Source organism: Diceros bicornis, chromosome 12 (genome assembly GCF_020826845.1).
Source record: "Diceros bicornis minor isolate mBicDic1 chromosome 12, mDicBic1.mat.cur, whole genome shotgun sequence".
NCBI classification, from domain to species: domain Eukaryota; kingdom Metazoa; phylum Chordata; class Mammalia; order Perissodactyla; family Rhinocerotidae; genus Diceros; species Diceros bicornis.
The window spans coordinates 57534345-57556036 of record NC_080751.1 but is presented as its reverse complement, the minus strand read 5'-3'; the positions used below and the strand labels follow the sequence as shown (position 1 = coordinate 57556036).

Sequence of the window (21692 nt, the reverse complement as noted above, 5' to 3'; positions counted from 1 at the left end):
TTGGCTAAAATAAAATAATTTAACATAAATACACACAGATGAGGAACTAGCAGGATTACTGAGAGAGAGACAGACAGAAGCAGAGACAGGCAGACACACAGTGTTCAGGGTCAAGAACCAATGTCCACCACTAACTCCGGGGGTCCTTGAATGTGTTTAGTCTCACTGAGTCCCAGTTTTCCCACCTATAAAATGAAATGTTTGGACAAGTTGATTGCTAATATTCTAAGATTTAAGAATTCTAAGATTTAAGAATTCTCATCTAAAATTCTAAGATTTAAGAATTCTCTTTTGTAAGGTTTTTTTTTAAGGTTACATTAGCTTCAAGGCAAGATCTTCCTAAACAAATGCAGAGCATACCATTTCAGAAAGTATTTATGCATATATACTACATGGTTTCCTTATCAGGCAATTGTGTCCTCTATTTTGTTTCTTTGGTATTCAGTTAATTCCGTAAAGGAGTGTTACTAATTAATCTAATATATTTCCACACATCTTCACATTTCTAGCCAATTACAAGAAGATACATCGCACCTATAATTTTGACGATTGAGTCTTTCTCTGTCGTAGAACCAGCACTAACATCCTAGAGCACTGCTTACCTTGAGGCTCCAGGTTTGACTGCCAACATGTCCCAACTATCTTTACTATTTCGAATTCTGCGAATGGTGTCTGCTTGTTCTTTGGTGAAACTAGCACTGCTATTCGTGATAGGACGTTTCCCGCCATTTTCACATAAATCAACTATGGATACATAAAAGGTCTGCAAAAAGAAAACACATCCCAGAGTAGAACTGATTTTGTGAAAATAGGAATTCCTTTAAGAATCAATTTAAAGAATTTTAATATATTCCAAAAACTCTTAAAATTCATGATAAAGCAAATATGTACATTGGAAGATTTTCTTTCCTTTTAAATATATCTGTTTAAACACAAAAAAGTACAAGGAATAAAATTTAAATGGCTCATAATCCTACCCTCAGATAACCATACTTGAGGTTAAAAAGTAGTAGATGAACAGTTAGAAAAATTCAAATAGTAAAGAAGAGAGTAAAATGAAAACTATGTTTCCCTACCCCTCAAGGTCCTCTCCTTGACATCACCATTGTTAATATTTTTTTGAGTATCCTTCCAGAAAAATTTCCTATTGGTACACCAGTACATACACACATCCATACGCTAAAAATTTACATAAAAGAGAGCAGATTAAATACACTGCTTTGCACCTTGCATTTTTTTCACATAATAATGAATCTTGAAATCTTTCTCTTGCTGCATATAGATGCTTTATTTGTCCTTTTTAATGACTGTTGAGTATTTTACTGTGTGACTGGCCCATATTATTTAACCAACTCCCTATTCTTGGACAAGTCAATTGTTTCCAGTTTTTTGCTACTACAAACAGTGCTTTAGTGGGTACCTTTTTGGGTATATATCTCTGCACACTTCTGGGGATACTGCTTTAGGATAAATTCCTAAAAGAAGGACTACTGAATAAGAGTGCATGTGCATTTTAATTTTGGATTTTGACAAATCTCGTACAAAAAGGCAGTATCAGATTACACCTCCATCCCAGGGTATGCGAGTGTCTATTTCCCCAAACCCTCATCAATACCCGGCACTATCGTACTTCACTTTTGCCAATCTGATGTGTATCTCACAGTTTTGATTTGCACTGCTTTAATTACAAGTGAAATTGAATATCTTTTCATATGCTTATCAGCTTTTTCTTTTTCTGTAAACTGTTCATATTCTTTGCCTATTTTTATGACGTTTTTCAAAGTGGAAACTACTTTTTGATCCTGCTCATATTTCATGCTCTGTGCACAGTTTGTTGTGGAATAACTTCACTCAAAATACTAATTTAATGTACTATAGCTGTTTTTAGATTGAAATATCTCCTTTTCCCTCCATTTCTTATTAAATCTCTTCCTCTTCTTTATCAGGTATTTCTATAGTTCCTATTATTGTCTAAAAATTTTATCTTTCTCTTAGACTCCTCTTTCTTATCTCCAATAATAGCTAACCAACTTGGAAACCTAGACAAGAAGCCTTGACACGTGAGACGGGGTGTCATGGGAAAAGCCACTACATACTAAGACAAAAGAAGTGTTGACTTGGTTTTAGTCTATATTAATATTACTCTCTATTAACAATGAGAATAAGACAAAACCAAGTTCCTTCCTGACATAAAGTGTCTATTAAATATATATGAAACAAAGAAAATGTTTATTAAATTGAACCAGCAGAAAAACACTACTTCTAAGTGCTTACTTAGAGAATAGTTTTGTTACACTCTGTTAGCCCTTTTTTTTTAAACAGACTAATTTATCCATTAGTCTACCCAAGATTTATGTAACAGTATAAAAGCACCTAAAAGGGATCACAGTTCACAGATGTTTGCTTGTGCTATGTATTAGGAAGGTTTTATTCTAGTCTATAAGTTAACCTAAATATAAAAACTCATAGATTTCTGAGGGCCCAAGTATTCACTCATAACACACATGGTTATAGAAGATCAGCTGTGGTGTGGTACACAGAACACTAAAATTGAAGTCAAAAGTCTGTTTCAATTCCATGTCTGAGTTCCAGCCATGATGGAAGAATGGGTACTCAACTAGACCTCCCCCATAAACTACTACAAAAGTGGACAAATATATAAGGTAACTATTTTCAGGCAGTGGACAACAGCAAGTGTAAGATTGCTCCTCGGTTTTCTACCTGGAGTCCACTTCCTGACCATGTCACAGAGAGCTGGAGTCTGAGCAGACACAAAGTCCCATTGAGCTAAGGAGGCAGAGACCAGAGCTTGAGGATGCTCAAGTGGCTAGAATCTGCAGAGCAGGGCATTGGAGAGGAGGAAGCTCTCCAGAGTTGGACCCAGAAGTCCACGTGGGAGTTGTCCACTAGTTTATAGCTGAGGGCTAGGCTATACATACAAAGGGTGAGATAATCTGAGACCTACCAGATAACAGCTACTAGAGGGTTGAAAACAGAACTGAATATATACTAGAAGTCTAGTGGTGCTAGGGGAAGAGCTGCCCTGGGGACACTAGAGCTTGGCCTTGCCAGAGTGGAGAGACTGCCTTAACACCTCATTAATACCCCTAGCATCTAGCTGAGACACCACAGAAAGGCTATGCCTTAGGAGTTAGACTCAATCCAACAAAACCTAAAACCAAGAGCTGACAAGATCTGCAAGAGGGACAGAACTTGGAGGCTGAGTCCTGCCAAATTAGAAGGGCTTGGGAAACACTTTGGGCTTCCTTCAGATCCTTGCTATCAAGGAAAATATGTTCCAAGAATTAGGAGAAAATATACTCTTAATGAGTGAACAGATAAGAGAATCTCAGCAGAGAACTGGGAGCTACACAAAAGAACCAAATACCAACTGAAAAGTACTGAATTGAAAAATTCACTCAGTGGATTTACCAGCAGATTGAAGTCAGATCAACAGAGACTACGCAGTCTGAAAAACAGAGGGGAAAAAAAAAAAAACAGAAGAAAAATAAACAGTCTCAAGGACTGTGGGACAAACCCAAATGGTCGAATATACATGTAACTGGAGTCCCAGAAGGAAAAGAGAACAAGAATAGGGCCAAAAAACATTTGGAATAAATAATGGTAAAAAAAAAAAACAACTTCCCAAATTTGATGAAAAACACCTGCCTACCAATCCAAGAAACTCAACAAACCCCAAGTGAGAGAAATATAAAAAGAACCACACCTAGGTACATAGAACAACTACTAAAAACCAAAGATAAAGAGAAACTCTTGAAAGTAGCTTGAGGGGGAAAAAAGACACATTATGTACAAAGGAATAAGAGTAAGAATGGTCACTAACATCTCACGAGACATGATAGAGGCCAGAAGAGAATGGACCAATATCTTTAAAGTGCTAAAAGAAATTGAATCTCTAAGAGTTACTATTTATACTTCTTGGACAAATCACCACTACTCTTAGATGTCCTCATATGTGAAATGAGAATAATGCCTGTCAGACATTGTTAAGAGTCTCCAACAAGATGAAACATGTAAACTCCCCCAGAATTATAAAATCCTATTCAAATGGTTAAATATCATTATTGCACATATATAGGTACAAATTCACATAGGTCTGTGTACTCAAAAGACTAAAAATACGGCAAACTAACATCAACCTTATTTGGTCTTGAAATAGAAGATACTGATGCCCAATTCAGCCTGTCACCCAAGGATGAAACCTGTCTTCTAGTAGGAGGGGTGACATTTTGTGAGAAGGAAATTCAGCATAAAAGGTTAAACAAAATCCCACTCAATAATTAAGAACAACTCTTTATAGTATAGTTATATTATTTGAAATGCTAAAAATTCCCAAAATATCAGATATATTCATAGGAAAAAATGCATTATTCATGCCACCACTTACTTCCAAATGCATCTATAATTAAGAATTGACTTTATAACATTGTTTAAATAGCCTCCTCCCCCTAAAATTATTCAAGATTAGTAAGTTTTAAGTGACCATCTATTCAGGTTGCAACATGAATACATCCTTCTATTGCCTACTTGATTGGTGAGACCAGATTTTTATGTGTGAATGGCTGGATTCTGTAACGATAGTCTCCTATTCTCTAATTGCACCCCCATGGTCTAGAATATACGATTATATTAGCTATGGCAAGGCAATTTTGCCAAAGTAATGTTTCCATTTGATTATGCATACAAACGTAACTAAAGGTAGTTTTGAAGAAAATCTTTGTCCTACTTAAGTAAGTGTACAATAACTGTTGTTAAATTTGATGATTACACTAGAGAGCTTTTTCAAAATATAGATTCCTGGGCTCCATCACAACATGAAGCTTCCAGGAGGTCTGCAGCCCAATAATTTGTATTTTGAAGAATTTCCCCAGCTAAGTCTGATGATCAGCCAAGTCTGGGGTAAAATACACAGCAGACAGGTGTCACACACACATACACACACACACACTCATTCTCTCTCTCTCTCTTCTTCTCTCTCTCTTTCTCACCAGCTTCTGAAAAGAAAGAGCTTATTCTAATGAGAAATTCCCATTACTTTTTTGCTTCTCATAATGTAAACTAAAATTCGGCATGGGCAGCCTTGACACAAACTCTACAAGAACAAAATGCTAGGTTACCTGGAACATCTCGTTAATTCCTTCTCCAGTTTGTGCTGAAGTTTCAAAGTACAGGAACCCTTTGCTTTCGGCCCAAAGACGCCCCTCACTTTCATCAACACAGCGGTGCTTGGTACAATCGATCTGAAATAGAAAGTTATGGGGCAGAGAGAAGACTCCAACCTTGTCCCACTAGAGTAGGACCCGTGAGGTCTTTGTCAATCCTTTACTGAGGCAAATACTATTCTTAAATGAACCCCAGCACTAGTATATAAAATTACCAGGACCAAAAGGGACAAAAAATTACTAATATTGAATGTGCACTGATTTTCTGTGGCAAAACAAGTGCCTGCAACTGCACTCTCACTTTATCCCGTGAGCAAACTCTGCTCCTCCCCTGTGAAGGCTGGCCTCATAACATCTGCCCCACTCAGGGGCCACGGGCTGCTCTTCATGCCTGTCCACAGTCCACCTTTCACCTGATTACAGCCCTCCTCCAATCAGGTCAGAGCGTGATAATCAAGATCTACCTCCACTGCTCAGTCACCAATATCCTTCCCCAAGTGTGACACCAGAAAAAAAATGGATAAAAGTCCTGATATACCAGGTTTTGTTTCTTATTTTTTTTTAGGGACATATGTTTTTTAATAATTTTATTTTATTTATTTTTTTCCCCCAAAGCCCCAGTAGATAGTTGTATGTCATAGCTGCACATCCTTCTAGTTGCTGTATGTGGGACGCAGCCTCAGCATGGCGGGAGAAGCGGTGCGTTGGTGTGCGCCCAGGATCCGAACCCGGGCCGCCAGCAGCGGAGCACGGGCACTTAACCGCTAAGCCACGGGGCCGGCCCATAGGGACATATGTTTTGAAAAGTTGTTGATTCCTATATCACAGAATAAAGAATTTTTCTTTTCTTTTTATTTATTCCCCAAAACTCAGAGCTGCTCTCTTCCCATAACGAATCTAGCAAGTTGAGCATACCATCTCCAAAGCAGTTACCTTGTTGGCACACACTACAAATACAATATTTTCCATGTTTCCATGAGGTCCAAGGTCTTGCTTCATTTCTGCCAGCCATGCATCAAGGGCGTCAAAGGAGTCTTTCTGCCCAACGTCATAGACCAGTATCACACCCTGTGTGTCCTTGTAAAACTCATTACGAACCTTCACATAAAAGAACAGATGCACAAAATGTATATTTTGTGATTTTATAAAAATATATCTCACAGTCATTAACTTAGCAAAGGGTGTTCTTTTGTGTATTCATAGTATTTACTATTGTATCTCAATATGTACTGGTCTTGAGAGGACTTGTTATAAAATCAAAGTAACATGATAAAAAAAAATCTATTAGTACAGAAGGACTTGCAGTGGAAACACCCCTCCTCATCCCTGCCCCATCCCTCCTCACCTCTAGTTCCACTCCCCAGAGGCAATCAAACTTTAATAGTTGTTAGTTGGCTTTAAAAGAACACAAATTTTATAAAGTTCTTAGGAGGAACTAGGAAGGTGAGCGAACAATTAAAAAGAACTAAATGACACAAGTATCAGCAATAGGTACAGCCATTTATGGATCACATCCCAAAGCTAGCTTCCCCCAGGATGCTAGGCAGAGCTTCCTTCCCTATGACTCTTGGGTCTGTACACCAACTTTAGACCTCCAAACTCAGAGCCTCTGTGTAATGCAGTGGAAAAGAGCGCAGGCTCTGGACTCAGACAGATCTGGGTCCACACTTACTTACTAGTTGTGTGATCTTGAGCAAGTCACTTAACCTCTCTGCGTCTCAGTTTCCTCATCTGTAAAATGGGGATAATACTACTTACTTCAAAGGGTTATTACGAGGATTAAATGAGATAATGAAGGCAAAGCACCTAAATGATGCCTGGAAAACAATGTGTATTAGCACCTTTTCCCTTCCTTCCTTGCATTCATTCTCTGATTGTCCTCCTTTGATGTTTTCATTAGAAATGGCAACTAGCCTCTGGGGCATATCAACAGTTCTGGAGAAGGCAGCATGAAGTACAGGGCACACCCACACGGTAGAGGCAATGACAGGTCAGGTGGGTGAAGAGCAACAACGACAGACTGGGAGTTTCAGGCCAAAATTCCATTAAGAACCTTGACAGAGGCCATGTATTATATGTTCTTTCCAGAAAATTCCAGTACATACTCAGACTCACACTGGATATGTAGTAAGAAATGAAGACATCCTACACACGTCAGGCAGGAAGTGTCTATAGGTTTATGAGCATAGATAGACACCTGGGCCAAGAATGTAGGTACCTATTAATTTGTAGAAACTTAAGAAGCTATCCCCTAAAATTAAAATCAACAAAATCAGAAAGAATTTTGAGTCTTCTCCCCTCAGCACTCACGGTCCTTAGCCCTCCTGCTGTAGTTAAAACGGGGCTCTCCCTTCTTTCCTGAAACTCCTGCTGCCTTGGCTCTCATATACCACATTCTCCAGGTTCTTACCTGATCTCTCTTTCACCAACTCCTCTTCTCTCCATTGCTCCCACTCCAGTCTGCCACCATAATTCTCCAAATCCTGTCCTGGGCCCTTGTGCTTTCTTTTTTAATCCTTCCTTCCAACTCAGCAAAATCAACCACTTGCACAGTTTCATGTCAGAACCTCCAAGATGAGCCATTTCATCTGTGCTTCCAGACCTGCATTTCCAATTAGCTGTAGACTCTTCCAGCTGAATGTCTTATTGGAATCTCAAATTCAATATGTACAACAGGAAACTCTCCAACTTATTCTTTCCTGAACTTTTCCTTCTCTTGAACTTCCAGTAATGAAATTAGCACATCCTTCTCTGACTCATTTGGGTTGAAAGCCTGGTGTTAACCTTTGCAGCCCTCCTGTCCCTTTGCTCAGCAGATTCAAACAATCCAGCAGAAGCTACAACTGCCATGTTTCTTGCATCTGTCACTTCCTTGCCATTTTTATTGCCAACATTATCTCTTGACTGCACTACTGCAAGAGTCTTCTAAGCAATCTCCCTAGCAACATTATACACTGCGGATATGTATCTTTTTAAAGTCCTGGCTCAAAAATTCTTTAGTGTTTCCCCACTGCCAACCTCCCCAAGTTCAAACTCTTTTAATTGACGTTTATAGTGTCTATCAGTCCTCCACCAACTTACCAGTCTTACTATCCTCCTATCCCCTGTACTTCAAACAGATAACCTCTCATTCCCCAAAACTGCCATATGCCTTCCTAAGTCCATCGGGAAACAGACACTTCTTTATCTTTAATCTTCCAAGGTCTAGCTACGATACTGTATCTTTCACATAGCTTTTTCTCCCCAATTCCTCACCATCTAATCTTCTACACCTACAAAACAGAATGTACTCTCTATGTCCCCTGGAATACCACAGCATTTTGTACTTCTAATAGTGCTCATATTACTTCCTGTCTGGTTTTATAGTGAGTAGCACATCCCGCCACTGTCTTCCCCACTAGACTGTAAGCAACATGAAGGCAAGCACCTTGATGCATCCCTCTATGTGTCACCTGCTGGGCCTAGCCAGTGTAAGTATTTGAGACATATTTGTTTAATCAAATGGCTGAACGTGCTATAATAGAGAACAAAAGAAGCCAAAGGGGAAAAGGAAGAATTTGAAAATGCAAATCATGTTGTCCAGAGGGAGATCTGCATGTAAAAAGAGACTTAAGCAAGCTCAATGGATTTCTCTTTCAAAGGACTCATATTCAAGTCTGGATTCAGTAACTAGCTACCTATGTAATCTTGAGTAAGTTATTTTATTACCTCAAGCCTTAGTGTCCTCATCTGTAAAATGAAAAGGTCAAAGTAGATGTCTTAATGGCCCCCTACAGTTCTATTATTCTTGTCTCCCAAAACAGCTTTCTAATGTTAGTCCTGGCAGACTTGCTCCATCTAAATAGGAAGCTAATGGAATTGGGATTATTTAATTCTTAAAGCAGAGAAGGCAAACTTTCTAGTTTGTAGGTTAGAGAAAGCTGTTTGTTTAATATCACTCGGCCTCAAAAAGTTTCTACAGACTCTAACTCATACCAATAAACCCCAGAATTCAGTTGTGTGCATCAGGAGAACCAAGACTAGCGGTCAGATACAGCCCCACCATTCCCTTGGCGCTGCTCTCTGACACCTGCCTCTGAGACTGCTATCTCACATACTAAGTGGACTGTCCTTCCTCAGCAGGCCCTTTGAGTAAAACTGTCACGAGGACTGGTGACAGCGGAAGCTTTGATGGAGGATGGACACCAAGGATTTGAGGAAGCCAGGGATCATAAGAACGGCTGTGGGCACTTCACTAGGTGTGTGCTGAGCAGAGGTATACTTTGGTCAGCTTGGGGCTTAGAAAGAAGATGATGGCTTTGGTCTTGTCAAAAAGGAGGATTTCAGTTATGGACAGCAAATATTTGACAAAAAAGGAGAGATCAAGTCTATTTAGGAGAAAAGGTACTTTAGAAGTGGTGATTTCAAGGAGCATCTATTAATCATACTTCTATTTTTATGAGCTGCTGAAAAAAAGCGTTTGCGATTTCAGGTTGCATTAATAGGAGTCTAGTGTCTAATGATAGAAAGTAACAGAACACTCAGTGCTATTCACTAGTTAGACAGTATCTGGAAAGTTGTATTCAGTTTTCAGCTCCCTATCAGCTAACTAGAGATTATCCACAAAGGACGCTGATAGGTCTAGCTGAGGGAGGAATAAAAAATGTTTTACCTGGAAAAGAGCAGATTAACAAATATTAGAAAGGCTCTCTTGTAGAAGCACAGACTCAGTCTACGTTGCTTCAAAATCAAGGCCAGAATCAGTGGCGAAAGTCAAAGGAAAGGAGTCTTCATAAGGTAGAAGTTATTAACCAGAGTTTTTAACTCTGTAAAGCATTAACTTGTGAAGCAGTGAGACCACATCATTAAAGCTATTCATTCTCCAAACTCTACGGTCTGCACCAGTCAAAACTGTCCTGTGTATCATATTGTCCCTGGATTCCCACAAATGTACATAACTCTTACTTATCCATCAAGACTCAGTTTAAATGTTGCTTCTTCAACAGGACTTCCTGACCTTCCAGATAAGCTAGGTCTGGGTATTAAGTGCTCCCAAGCATTCTGTCATTTGTTTAACATTCTCTAACATATTTATGTTCCATGAGAACAGGGGCTGTGTATTGCGTAGAAGCTGACACATTGGTATCTGGTGAGTGAATGATGTCCATCAATCAGGAGTGCTGCAGAAAGAAATCCTACAATGGGCAGGGGTCTGGACCACATTAATTCTCAGGCATCTTATAACTTTCCATTTAGATGACTTTGGTGTAATCTGAGATTTACGTTAACATTTCCAGTGGTTAGAATCTATGTCAAACTTGTGGTCACCTAGAGCCTCCATGCCTTTTTCACTGACAATATTCTACACTTGTGAAATTGATTTAACCCGCTTTGCCTTTAAAATGAATTCATTTTGCATAAATATTTGGGTATATTCACAAGATGGAAGATTATAAAGCCTTTAAAAGTTATGTTTCCTTCAGGAAGATGCAGTAGATGTACTTTTCCCTATTCTTTCTGCTATGTACAAGTAAAAATCCTGGACATCATATATAAAACATACAAAAGAAGACTCCCAAAGGTGGAGAGAAGGAGCCAGACAAGCGAGGGACCTCAGGACCCAAGGAATGACATAACGGTGAGTTTCCTGGGTTTTCTTTTGCCTTAGATATCCAAGCTGAAGAAGTACTACTTGGAAATGCCAGCGAGTGGAGACAAATAAAAGCCCAAAAAAAAGCCCAACAAAAGCCTACTCTCTTTAGCCAAAGCACCAGGAAAGGGGCAGCCTCACAAGACAAAACCTTTAGGTGATAATTACTCTACTCCAGCCAGACACCTCGGAAAAAATCTGTTTCTCCACCCCTACCCATTTAAGCAAAGGCTGAGTGGAAATTCCAAAAAAATACATTACCAAAAAATACACTAACTGAAATAAGTTTAGTAGTTGGGCTCAACAGCAGAATGGAGGGGACAGAGGAAAGAATCAGTGAACTGGAAGGCAAAACAATAAAAATTACACAATCTAATAATAGAGAGAAAATAAACTAAAAATAAATAAACAAATAAAAAGAACAGAACTTTATGGACCTGTGGGACTACAACAAGATCAGAGTCCAGGAAGGAGAGGAGAAACCGGGTGGGGCTGAGAAAGGACTCAAAGAAATAATGGCTGAAAACTTCCCAAATTTGGCAAGAGACATAAACCTCCAGATTCAAGAAGCTGAGAAAACTCCAAACAGGAAAAAACCCAAAGAAATCCATGCTAACACACATCATAATTAAACCTCCAAAAACAAAAGACAAAAGAAAAATCATGAAAGCACCCAAAGAAAAATGACACTTCTCCTATGGGGAAAAAACATTTCAAATGATAGTAGATTTCTCATCAGAAATCTTAGATGCCAAAAGAAAAAAGCATGCTATTTTTCAAATGCTGAAAGAAAAGAACTATCAACCCAGAATCCCATAACCTGCAAAAATATTCCTCAGGAATGAAGGGGAAATCAAAAAACATTCTCAATCAAGGAAAACTAAGAGAATCTGTTGCCAGCAGACCTATTCTAAAAGAATGGCTAAAGAAGTTCTCTAAACAGAAAGGAAATGATAAAAGAAGGAACCTTGGAACATAATGAAGGATGAAAGAACAGAGCAAGCAAAAATATGGGTGAATATAATAGGCTTTCCTTCTCTCTTGAGTTTTCTAAAGTATGTTTGACAGTTAAGCAAAAATTAAACACTATCTGATGTAGTTCTAAATGTATGTAGAGAAAATATTTAAGACAATTATATTATAAACGAGGGAGGACAAAGGGACATAAAGGGAAGAAATGTTTCTACATTACACTCAAACTGTCAAAACGACGACACCAGTAGACTGTGATAACTTACATGTATAATACCAGAGCACCCATTCACAAAGCTATGTGGAGAGATTTACTCAAAAACACTACAGACAAATCAAAATGGAATTCAAAAAGTATTCAGGTAACCCACAGTAACGCAGGAAAAAGAAAACAGAGAAATGGAAAACAGAAAAGAAAAAATAAAATGGCAGGCTTAAGCCCTAATATACCAATAATTACACCAAATATAAGTGGTCTAAATATACTAGATAAGAGTAGAAATTGGCATAATAGATGAAAAAACATGACCCAACTATGTACTCTCTATAAGAAAGTCACTTCAAATATAATGATATAAGCAGGCTGAAAGAAAAGGATAGAAAAAGATATATCATGCAAACATTAATCAAAGGAAAGCAGAAGTGTCTATATTAATATCAGATAAAGTAGACATTAGAGAAAAGAAAATTACCAGATACAGAGGAGAGCATTATATAATAATAAAATTATACAATGAAGACATAGCAATCCTAAATGTGTATGCACCAAACAACAGCTGAAAAATCTGTGAAGCAAAAACTGATAGAACTGAAAGGAGAAACAGTGAAATCCACAATTATAGTTGGAAACTTCAACACCCCTCTCTCAGCAACTGATAGAACAACTAAACAGAAAATTAGCAAGGATATAAAAGAATTCAAAAACACCACTGACCAACAGGATCTAATAAACATTTATAGAACACTCCAACAATAGCAGAATACACATTCTTTTCAATGCCTGTGTAGCACATATCAAGATAGACCATATCCTGACCCATGAAAAAAAATCCTCAACAAATTTAAAAGAATCAAAATCATACAGTGTGTTCTCTGATCACAATGGAATCAAACCAGAAATCAATAATAGAAAACTAACAGGAAAATCTCTAAACACTTGGAAACTAAACAACACACTTCTAAATAATCCATAGGTCAAACAGAAAGTCTTAAGGGAAATTAAAAAAACCTATTGGATGAATGAAAATGAAAATACAACATCTCAAAATTTGTGGAAAACAGCTAAGCAGTGCTGAGAGGGGGATTTATAGTACTAAATGCATACATTAGAAAAGAAGAAAGTCTCAAATCAATAATCTAAGCTCCCACCTCCAGAACCTAGAACAAGAACAAGCAGAAGGAAGGAAATAATAAAGACAAGAGTGGAAGTGAAATGGCCAAACTAGAAAAGAGAGAAGAGCCTCCATAGGGAAAATAAAAAACCCAAGAAAGGAAAAACAAAAGAGAATGGCCGTGAGATTCATTTTGAGACTACGTAGGACCAAAATTTCCCATTGCTATTTAAGTGGACAGCACAAAAGACCAACAGATATCCATTAAGTTAGGGCTCAGAAGAGAAGCCACAAACACCAGCTAAATTTACCTGTTTTTATACGTGATTTGAATATTGGTTGTTTCAGATAATTCGGGATCTTTCCCTAAACCCAATGATAATATTGGATATAGGTTTTCTCAAAAAGGCTTTCTTACCTCGTAGAAGAAGGGATGTCCAGCCATATCAAAGATGTTAACTTTGATTTCTCGGTCTCTGACTTGTACCCTGAAATGTTCAAATGGAAACAATCCCAAAGAAGGTCATGGTTTCTGCATTCATATTAATATCATTTATGCCATTTACGAATTTCAAAAGGGTATGTGTATGAAATTTAAAAGAGGCTTTCTTAGTGCCTCTTCTTGATTCAAGATAATCTTTACAACAGCCAGCAACTTGGAAGATGATCCTGCCTCCTACTTTAAGAACACTGAATTCATTTGGAATAAGAACTCTCATTTACCTTCACCTTACCTCAAGACACTTCAGCCCACACCCCTTAACTAACAAATGGTAGCCATTGCTATGGTACTAGGAAAAACTGATTTGGGACAAGTAGGAGTGAGATGAAGGAAAACAAAACATTTTACTTCACTTAGTAAGACATCTTAATTACTACTGGTTATGCTTGGTTACCATGCAATACAGTAACAAAGATGCATAATATCAATGACATTTGTTTAATTTTCTTGTGATCTTCATTTGCGTAACAGCAATAGTCAATTTGTTTTCAAAAATTTGAAAATAGAGAAAAGAACAAAAAGAGAAATAACAACCATTCATAATAGAATTAACTATTCTTAACATCATAGCATACTTGCGTCTAGATCTTTTTTTTAAAAGAAAAATCACTATTGGCAAATGAATGAATGAAACATTATAAATAATTCAAACATTAAAGAAAAAATACAAAGATGAAAGTTTACAAGTTATCCCAAATTCTACCACCCAGGAAAAACCTTCATAAATATAGATGAACATCACTGTAGATTTCTTATATGCATAGATAAGACTGATAAACACAAATTTTATTTTATTTTTTGGTGAAGAAGATTAGCCCTGAGCTAACATCCATTGCCAATCCTCCTCTTTTTTTTTTTTTTTTGGCTGAGGAAGATTGGCCCTGGGCTAACATCCGTGCCCATCTTCCTCTACTTTATATATGGGATGCCGCCACAGCATGGCTTGACAAGGGGTGCGCCGGTGCGTGCCCGGGATGTGAACCTGTAAACCCCGGGCCGCTGAAGTGGAGCACGCGCACTTAACCGCTCTGCCACCGGGCGGCCCCTAAACACAAATATTTTTATAAAAATGGGATTATACTATTTCAAAATAAAAAGCATACAACTTACTTTTTATTAAATTTAACAAAAGAAAAAGAAATTGAAGTGAACTGGGAGGAATTATCGAGCTTTAAATACAAATGTTTCCTCACCACAGAAATATTATTTCCTAAAATATCCCTCTAAGGGTAAGAATAGAGATTATTAACAATAAATTAACAGATTAGAGTCATTATGTTTTTTATGTAGCATGTTTCAGTTTAGACAGCATTGATATTACTCCCTCCTATGGAATACAAGGACATCAGCCCTTGCTCTCATTGTCCCTATACTACCTCCTGGCTTGCTTATTATCATTATTCCCTTGTCCAAGTCTGTAACATCCGCTTTCTGTTCTGAAACCATAATTCCTACAGTTGTTTTATATTACTTATATATTTAAATCAAACTGACCACTAAGCATCTTATCATGATTTCTTCATTCTAGAATTCTCTTCCATATTTCACCTATTCTAAGATGCACATTTGTTTTCACTTTAACATCTGTGAAATCAGATGTTATAATCATCTTATAAAAGAGAGTGTGAGAACAGTAAAATAAAACAAAATCATAACAGAGTTCGAGAGCATCTGGAGAAGATCTGCTATAACAATTTTTTTTAAAAATAATTTTACTTATTTATTTTCCCCCAAAGCCCCAGTAGATAGTTGTATGTCATAGCTGCACATCCTTCCAGTTGCTGTATGTGGGACGCGGCCTCAGCATGGCTGGAGAAGCGGTGCATCGGTGCACGCCCGGGATCCGAACCCGGTCCGCCAGCAGCGGAGCGTGCGCACCCAACCTCCAAGCCACGGGGCCGGCCCTGCTATAACAATTTATATTAGAAACTTTTACATTAAAAAGACAGCAGCTGAGAAGGGACGGAACTGAAGTCTATAAAGTCAGAAAGTAACACAAATGTGTTCATACATTGAAACTCAAAAGAGGTCAATTTAATTCAGAAGCTAGATACGGGAAATTATCTTAAGAAAAATGCTAATTCGTTATCTCAAGGTAGTGCTTTCCTAAGTTGTGGCCTTCCTAAGTCAGACCCAGCAAATCAGAATCTTAGTGTGGGTCCTAGGAATCTGCATTTTTACAAACCCGACAAGTAATTCTTAAGCATACTGAAATTTGAGCTTCACAGTATTGAAATCAGGAGGGATGGAACGGCCATCTATTATTCTGACTACCCAAGAGTACCCCTTCCTTCCTCCTCCCAGTTGCGGCTCAAAGGGGTTCCGCCATCTTCTTAGGATCCCACTCTGCTGGCCACAGCTAGCCGAGTTGGGGAAAGGTACCTGTCCTCCCCTGGACAATTAAAACTTTCTCTGGGCTTTTTAAACTTGAGATATTAGTTTTGGTCTCTCTCCGGAAGTAAAATTTACAATGCAAGCCTGAGATCTGCTGGCAGCTGCATAGAGGAAGCCAAAAGTTAGAGAGAGATGTAGTGAAATGATCTGGGTATATTCTGTCCCTGGTTCCAGCCATCTCTGAGGCCCAGCTACATCCTTGCAATTGGATTACGTAAATTGATTAATATCTTTTTTTTCCTTTTTTGCTTGAGTTGGTTTTCTGTCAATTATATCCTCCTGACTCACCAGGGGACAGCCATCTTTTCCAAAAAAATTTCAGCCAGAAACAGAATAATCTGTTGAATAAACCACAGCTCCACAGCATAATAAGGTGATTCTCATTTCTTAGATGAATAAACTAGCTACTTACATGGATTCAAAACAAAACTGCCTTAAACAGTATATCCTACCATATCATTGATGAAATCCTGTGCCCTGAAGTATAGATACACACCACCACTTTAGTCTACCTTCTTGAATGTTGCCCTCATATTCTAATCTTGCAAACTTTCTCTTTAGCTGTATCTATCTTACCTAACAATAAACATATATTGAGTATCTACTGTGCATAAGCACTGTGCCTGGCACTTAGAGATAATTTATTCTAATAGCCCCCTCTTCATGGAGCTTATAATCTAGCAGGAGACATTAAATACAAATAATAATGATATACAAATAATAATGATAACACAAATCAATTTATGATAATACCATAAACAGCATAGAGAATTTTAATATTTCTGTCATTTGCAACCAAAAAGGGTCCTGATTGATAAACGGGGTGGTCAGAAGGCCTTATGGGGAATGGGAGTATTTTACACCTTGAAGAGACTGACAGGTGGAGAGATGAGAGGAAAAGGACATTTCAGTTGGACAGAATGAATAATGGCATTGAGATAGGAAAGTAGGAGGGCAGTAGTTCAGCACGCATGGAGAGCAAGTGTGTAAAGGAATGGAGTTAGAGAGAAGGGGAGGGGCAGGTTGGGGCCAGAACAGCGAGCGCCTGAGAGTCCACCTTTGGGGAACCCTCAATTCTACTCTTTGGTAGTATTATTTCCTGTGAATGTAACCCCTCCTCCCCAAGCTCAACCCACCCTTGATTAGTCTCCAAATAAGTCCCCATTATACCCAATTTTACTCTTCCCAGATTATTTTTGCTAGATTCCAATAGGCTATTAAAGATCATAAACCAATAAAGGAAGTCTTCTAGTAGAAAAGTTTTCACATAATATTTAGCATTTTTAGAGAGAACATTTCAAAATGCTTTAAAAACACATGTGCTAATACGACCTACTCATATAGAAACAAGTTTCCTGACAGGTTACACCTACCAGGTAGGCTTTGTGTAATGTGCTCATCACTGTAGACCCTACAGCTAACACAAGGCCTAGCGAACAGAACGTGCTCAATGATGAACGAATGATATGATCACTACATATCTGTAAAGGTCTCTTATTCTATTCCTATCTCTCCCAATTTATCTTCAGAATCTCTACTTCAAGATAGACCATTTTAGAAGGGTTCTGAATGTCTATGTAATTTATAAGCTCAAAGAAACAATATACTCACTTTGTGACTCCATAGTCAATTCCAATTGTTGCAAGATATTTAGACACAAATCTTTTCTCACAATATCGCTTTATAATACAGCTCTAAAAAAGGCAAAAATACATGCTTTTAGTAAATACACTCTGGGAACATATACAAAATAAGGACATTTCTTCATTACGGTTTCTTTATTCACCACTATGAGAGAGAAAGCATTTTCAAAAGACTGAAAGAAATGCTAAAAGTGAAGATTTTAAAGAAAAATTATTTTTAAACTCTTCACTTAATACCAAACATGGGTATGTTTTCAGTTTAGTTCTCAATCCTTGTGCTCTTTTCTTTTGAAGACCTCTTCTATTCTTTTTTTTTTTTTTTTTTTTTGGTGAGGAGATCAGCCCTGTGCTAATATCTGCCAATACTCCTCTTTTTTTTTTTTTTTCTGAGGAAGACTGGCCCTGGGCTAACATCCGTGCCCATCTTCCTCCATTCTATATGAGATGCCACCACAGCATGGCTTGACAAGCGGTGCGTCTGTGCGTGCCCGGGATCCAAACCAGCGAAGCCCAGGGCGCTGCAGCGGAGCACATGCGCACTCAACTGCTTGCACCACTGGGCTGGCCCCAGACCTCTTCTATTCTTATACTTGCAACAATACCACCAAAACATCAGTCTAGCCTTGACCTCCCTCCCAAGACCAGATCCAAATACCTCTCAGACTAGTTTCTACTTAGATGTCCCACTGTTTCTGCAAATTCAACATGTCCAAAAATGAACTAATCTTATACGTAAAAATAGCTCATCCTGCTGACATCCTAGTTCTGTTAATAATAGCACCACTTTCCCAATTACAGAGGATTAAAATATTAAAATCATGTTTGATTCTGAGCCTTTCTAAATCTTCTTTTGAATGTTTTTTCCATCTTTCTCCTCATTCCAATCCCCGCTGATATCACTTTGGTGTAGGTCCTCATCATCTACTCCTAGACAATGGTAGGAAATTCTTTATTGGTCTTCCCGCCTCCTTTTCCTCCCAACTTAATCAATACTGCACACCACTAACGTATTTCACTTCCCTAACTCAAAAATCTTCAGTGGCTTCTCACTGCCAAGAGTTTGAAATTTAAATTCTTTTGTCCTTTATTCAAGGTCCTCCATAATCTGGCCTTAATCCGGCTTCTCTGTCTAAATCCTTCTATATAACTCTCCATTTCTGCAAAACTCCCAGGACCTGACTTCCTGACTGTTGTCATTACTTTTCCCTCTACTTGGTATGAGCTTTCTCCCTTCCTTCCAAATCCTACTTATCCTTGAAGGCCCAGCTCAAACTCTGAGCACCCAGGTTATAAGAATCTTGCCTGTATCTGAATTCCTCTAGCACTTGACTTATATATACTATTACATATATACATATATAATGTGTTTGCCATCAGTCATACACTGCCTTGTTGTTAGTTATCTTTTCACATGTGTATATTTACCTTATCTCTTCAGCCAGAAAGTAAACTACTTGTGGGCAAGCACTAGTATTTTACTTCTTAACATCTTTTGCAGCAGTTAGCTCAGTGCCAATGAAAAACCAATTTAAAATGAATTGTATATTAATAACAATCCTTAGCATTCGTGAAACTTATAATTTACTTGAAGTACTGGTAATGGAGTTTATTATGCTCAAATCCTTTTCTGATGAACCTCAATCTAAATTAAATAGGACAGCTACTATAAAAAGTACTTAAGCTCATTGTGAACTGAAGGAAATATTTCTTTGGAGTGACTACTGCAAGAGGTTATACTTTTAAAAACACTTTATAGCTTGAAAGCACTTCTCAAATGTTTTCTCTCATGATAGCCTAGAAAAATAAATATAGACTTTTTCTAAATTATTCATGAGATTAGCGACCCAGAAGTCTTTTAACTCCAGTAAGCTATTTAAACACCAGTCCTAAGTGTTTAAAGAGATACATATTTAAATAATTGTATTAATAACCACTCTCTATAACACAAAGAGACAGGGTTCCTGGGTCTTAGGATCTTATAAGCTAAGTTAGATAACATAAATATAGAGAGAAGTTTTTGCTTTCTCTATTTTTCTTAAATAGATTTTTAGGCACTTTTATTTTTTAATGCAGTTCCAATTAAAATCTTAACAGGTTTGAGTCCTTTTTATTCCAAATTATCCTAAAATTCATATGAAAGAACAACTATCTGAGAAGAACTAATCAAAGTATGAAAAAGAGGAATGGGGCAGGGCAGGAGAACAAGGAGGGAATTTGTTTTGACAGATATTAAAATATAGTCTGAAACCAATCAAGACAGTATTATATTGGCATAAGAATAGACAAGTAGATTAGTAGAACAGAACAGAGAGCCTAGAAATATATTCCATTATATAAGGAAATTTAAAAAGCAAAGAAGGTGATACTAAAAGTCAATGGGAAAAGAATGATTTATTTAGTAAAATGTTACTGGTAAATTGAATATACATCTGGAAAAAAATTAAGCTAGGTCCTTAACTTCCCTATATACAAAAATAAATTAAGATGAATTTATGATTTAAGTATTTAAAAATAAAACAATAAAAATTTAAGAAGAAAATATGCAACATATGTACAACCTTAGGGAAACCTTTTCAACCCAGAAAGGAAGCCTAGAACCCATAAAGAAAAGACATGCATAATTGAGTATATATAAATAATAATAATAAAAGCAATTGTATGGCAAAATATCTATAAAAATATTAAAAGAAACACACTGGAGCAAATATTTGTAACTCATATGACTGGCAAAAAGTTAATATCTCTAATGTTACCAAACCAGAAAAATTGATAAGAAAGACACATCACCCAACAGAAAAACAGGTAGAGAGTATAAATTGGGCAATCCACAGAAGAGCAAATCCCAAATGTCCAACAAGCATATGAAAAGATGCTCAACTTCATCTGTAGTCAGTGAAATGCAAATTAAGGTAACAATGAAATTACTTCTCACTAACTAGATTGGTAGTAATTAAAAGAATGACAACACTCTGTTGGCAAGGATTGGGGAAAAGGGTGCTTGCATACTGCTGGCAGAAACACACCTTTTTGAAGAGCAATTGACAATAGCTACTAAAATTAAAAATGTGCTCTTCAACTCAGCAGTTCCACCCCTGGGAACCTAGTACACAGAAATTAGAGTACTAGTATTTAGGATATATATATATATACACACACAGTATTTAGGATATATATATACACACATACAAGCATATTTATAGCAACATTGTTTGTGGTAGAGAAAAAAGCTGGAAACAAAGTGAATTCTCATCAATAGAGAGAATACTTGCATATTACGGACTATTACGCAACCATGAAAAAGAGTGAGTAGAACTATGACAGGTAACTTGGAGAGATTACCATAATCTATTATTAATAGAGAAAAGCAAACTCCAGAGAAGTATATACAATATTGCATGATGGGGGTACTTTTGACTGCAAGTAAGAGAAACCCAATTCAACTGATTTAACAGGAAAATATTTATTTAATATAACTGGAAATCTAGAATTAGGGCAAGCTTCAGAGTTGGTTGATATGAAGAGTCAATGGTAAGCACATTAGGAAATTTCAGATCCTAGAGGACACTGAGAACTGGACTGGGGCTTCGGGTAGGTTGCTGCCAATGCAGAAAGCTGAACTGGATGTAAACAAAGACCAAAGAGAAATTTCAGGGTTCTTCCATAGAGGGGATTAAGCCCTTGGGAATCCCCTTTTTCTTATTGCATTTCTAGAACCTCTAAAACAATGCTGATAATAAAGGAAAATAGCAACTATCCTTTTCGGTACCTAATTTTAATGGAAATAGCCTTAGCATTTTACCATCTGGTATGATGTTTGCTGTTGGTTATTAAAAATAGTTTGTCATATTTAAGTAGTTTCATTTTATTCTGATTTTGCTTAAAGTGTTTATTAGGATTGACTACTTGATTATATCATGTCTTTACAGTACTGAAAATATTTTCTCTAGTATGGGTAATCAGTTGATGTAACAAATTATGTTGATTAACTTCTTGATATTGAACCATGTTTGCATTCATGGAATAAACTCTACTTGCTAA

General features: G+C 37.3%; 1 protein-coding gene across 2 annotated transcripts in view; it reads right to left on the bottom strand.

The window, feature by feature from the left end:
* The window catches only part of DNAJC27 (DnaJ heat shock protein family (Hsp40) member C27), a 32337-nt gene that overhangs the window by 6988 nt on the left and 3657 nt on the right, over positions 1–21692 (bottom strand). Inside the window, exons 2-6 of one of the 2 annotated variants that reach the window (XM_058551669.1) lie at positions 17623–17705; positions 13534–13603; positions 6117–6281; positions 5139–5261; positions 603–763 (exon numbers count right to left, since the gene is read on the bottom strand). In XM_058551669.1, coding sequence (XP_058407652.1) covers positions 603–763; positions 5139–5261; positions 6117–6281; positions 13534–13603; positions 17623–17705 — 602 coding nt within the window. The remainder of the gene's footprint in view (positions 1–602; positions 764–5138; positions 5262–6116; positions 6282–13533; positions 13604–17622; positions 17706–21692) is intronic. The other variant, XM_058551670.1, reaches the window with a different exon arrangement.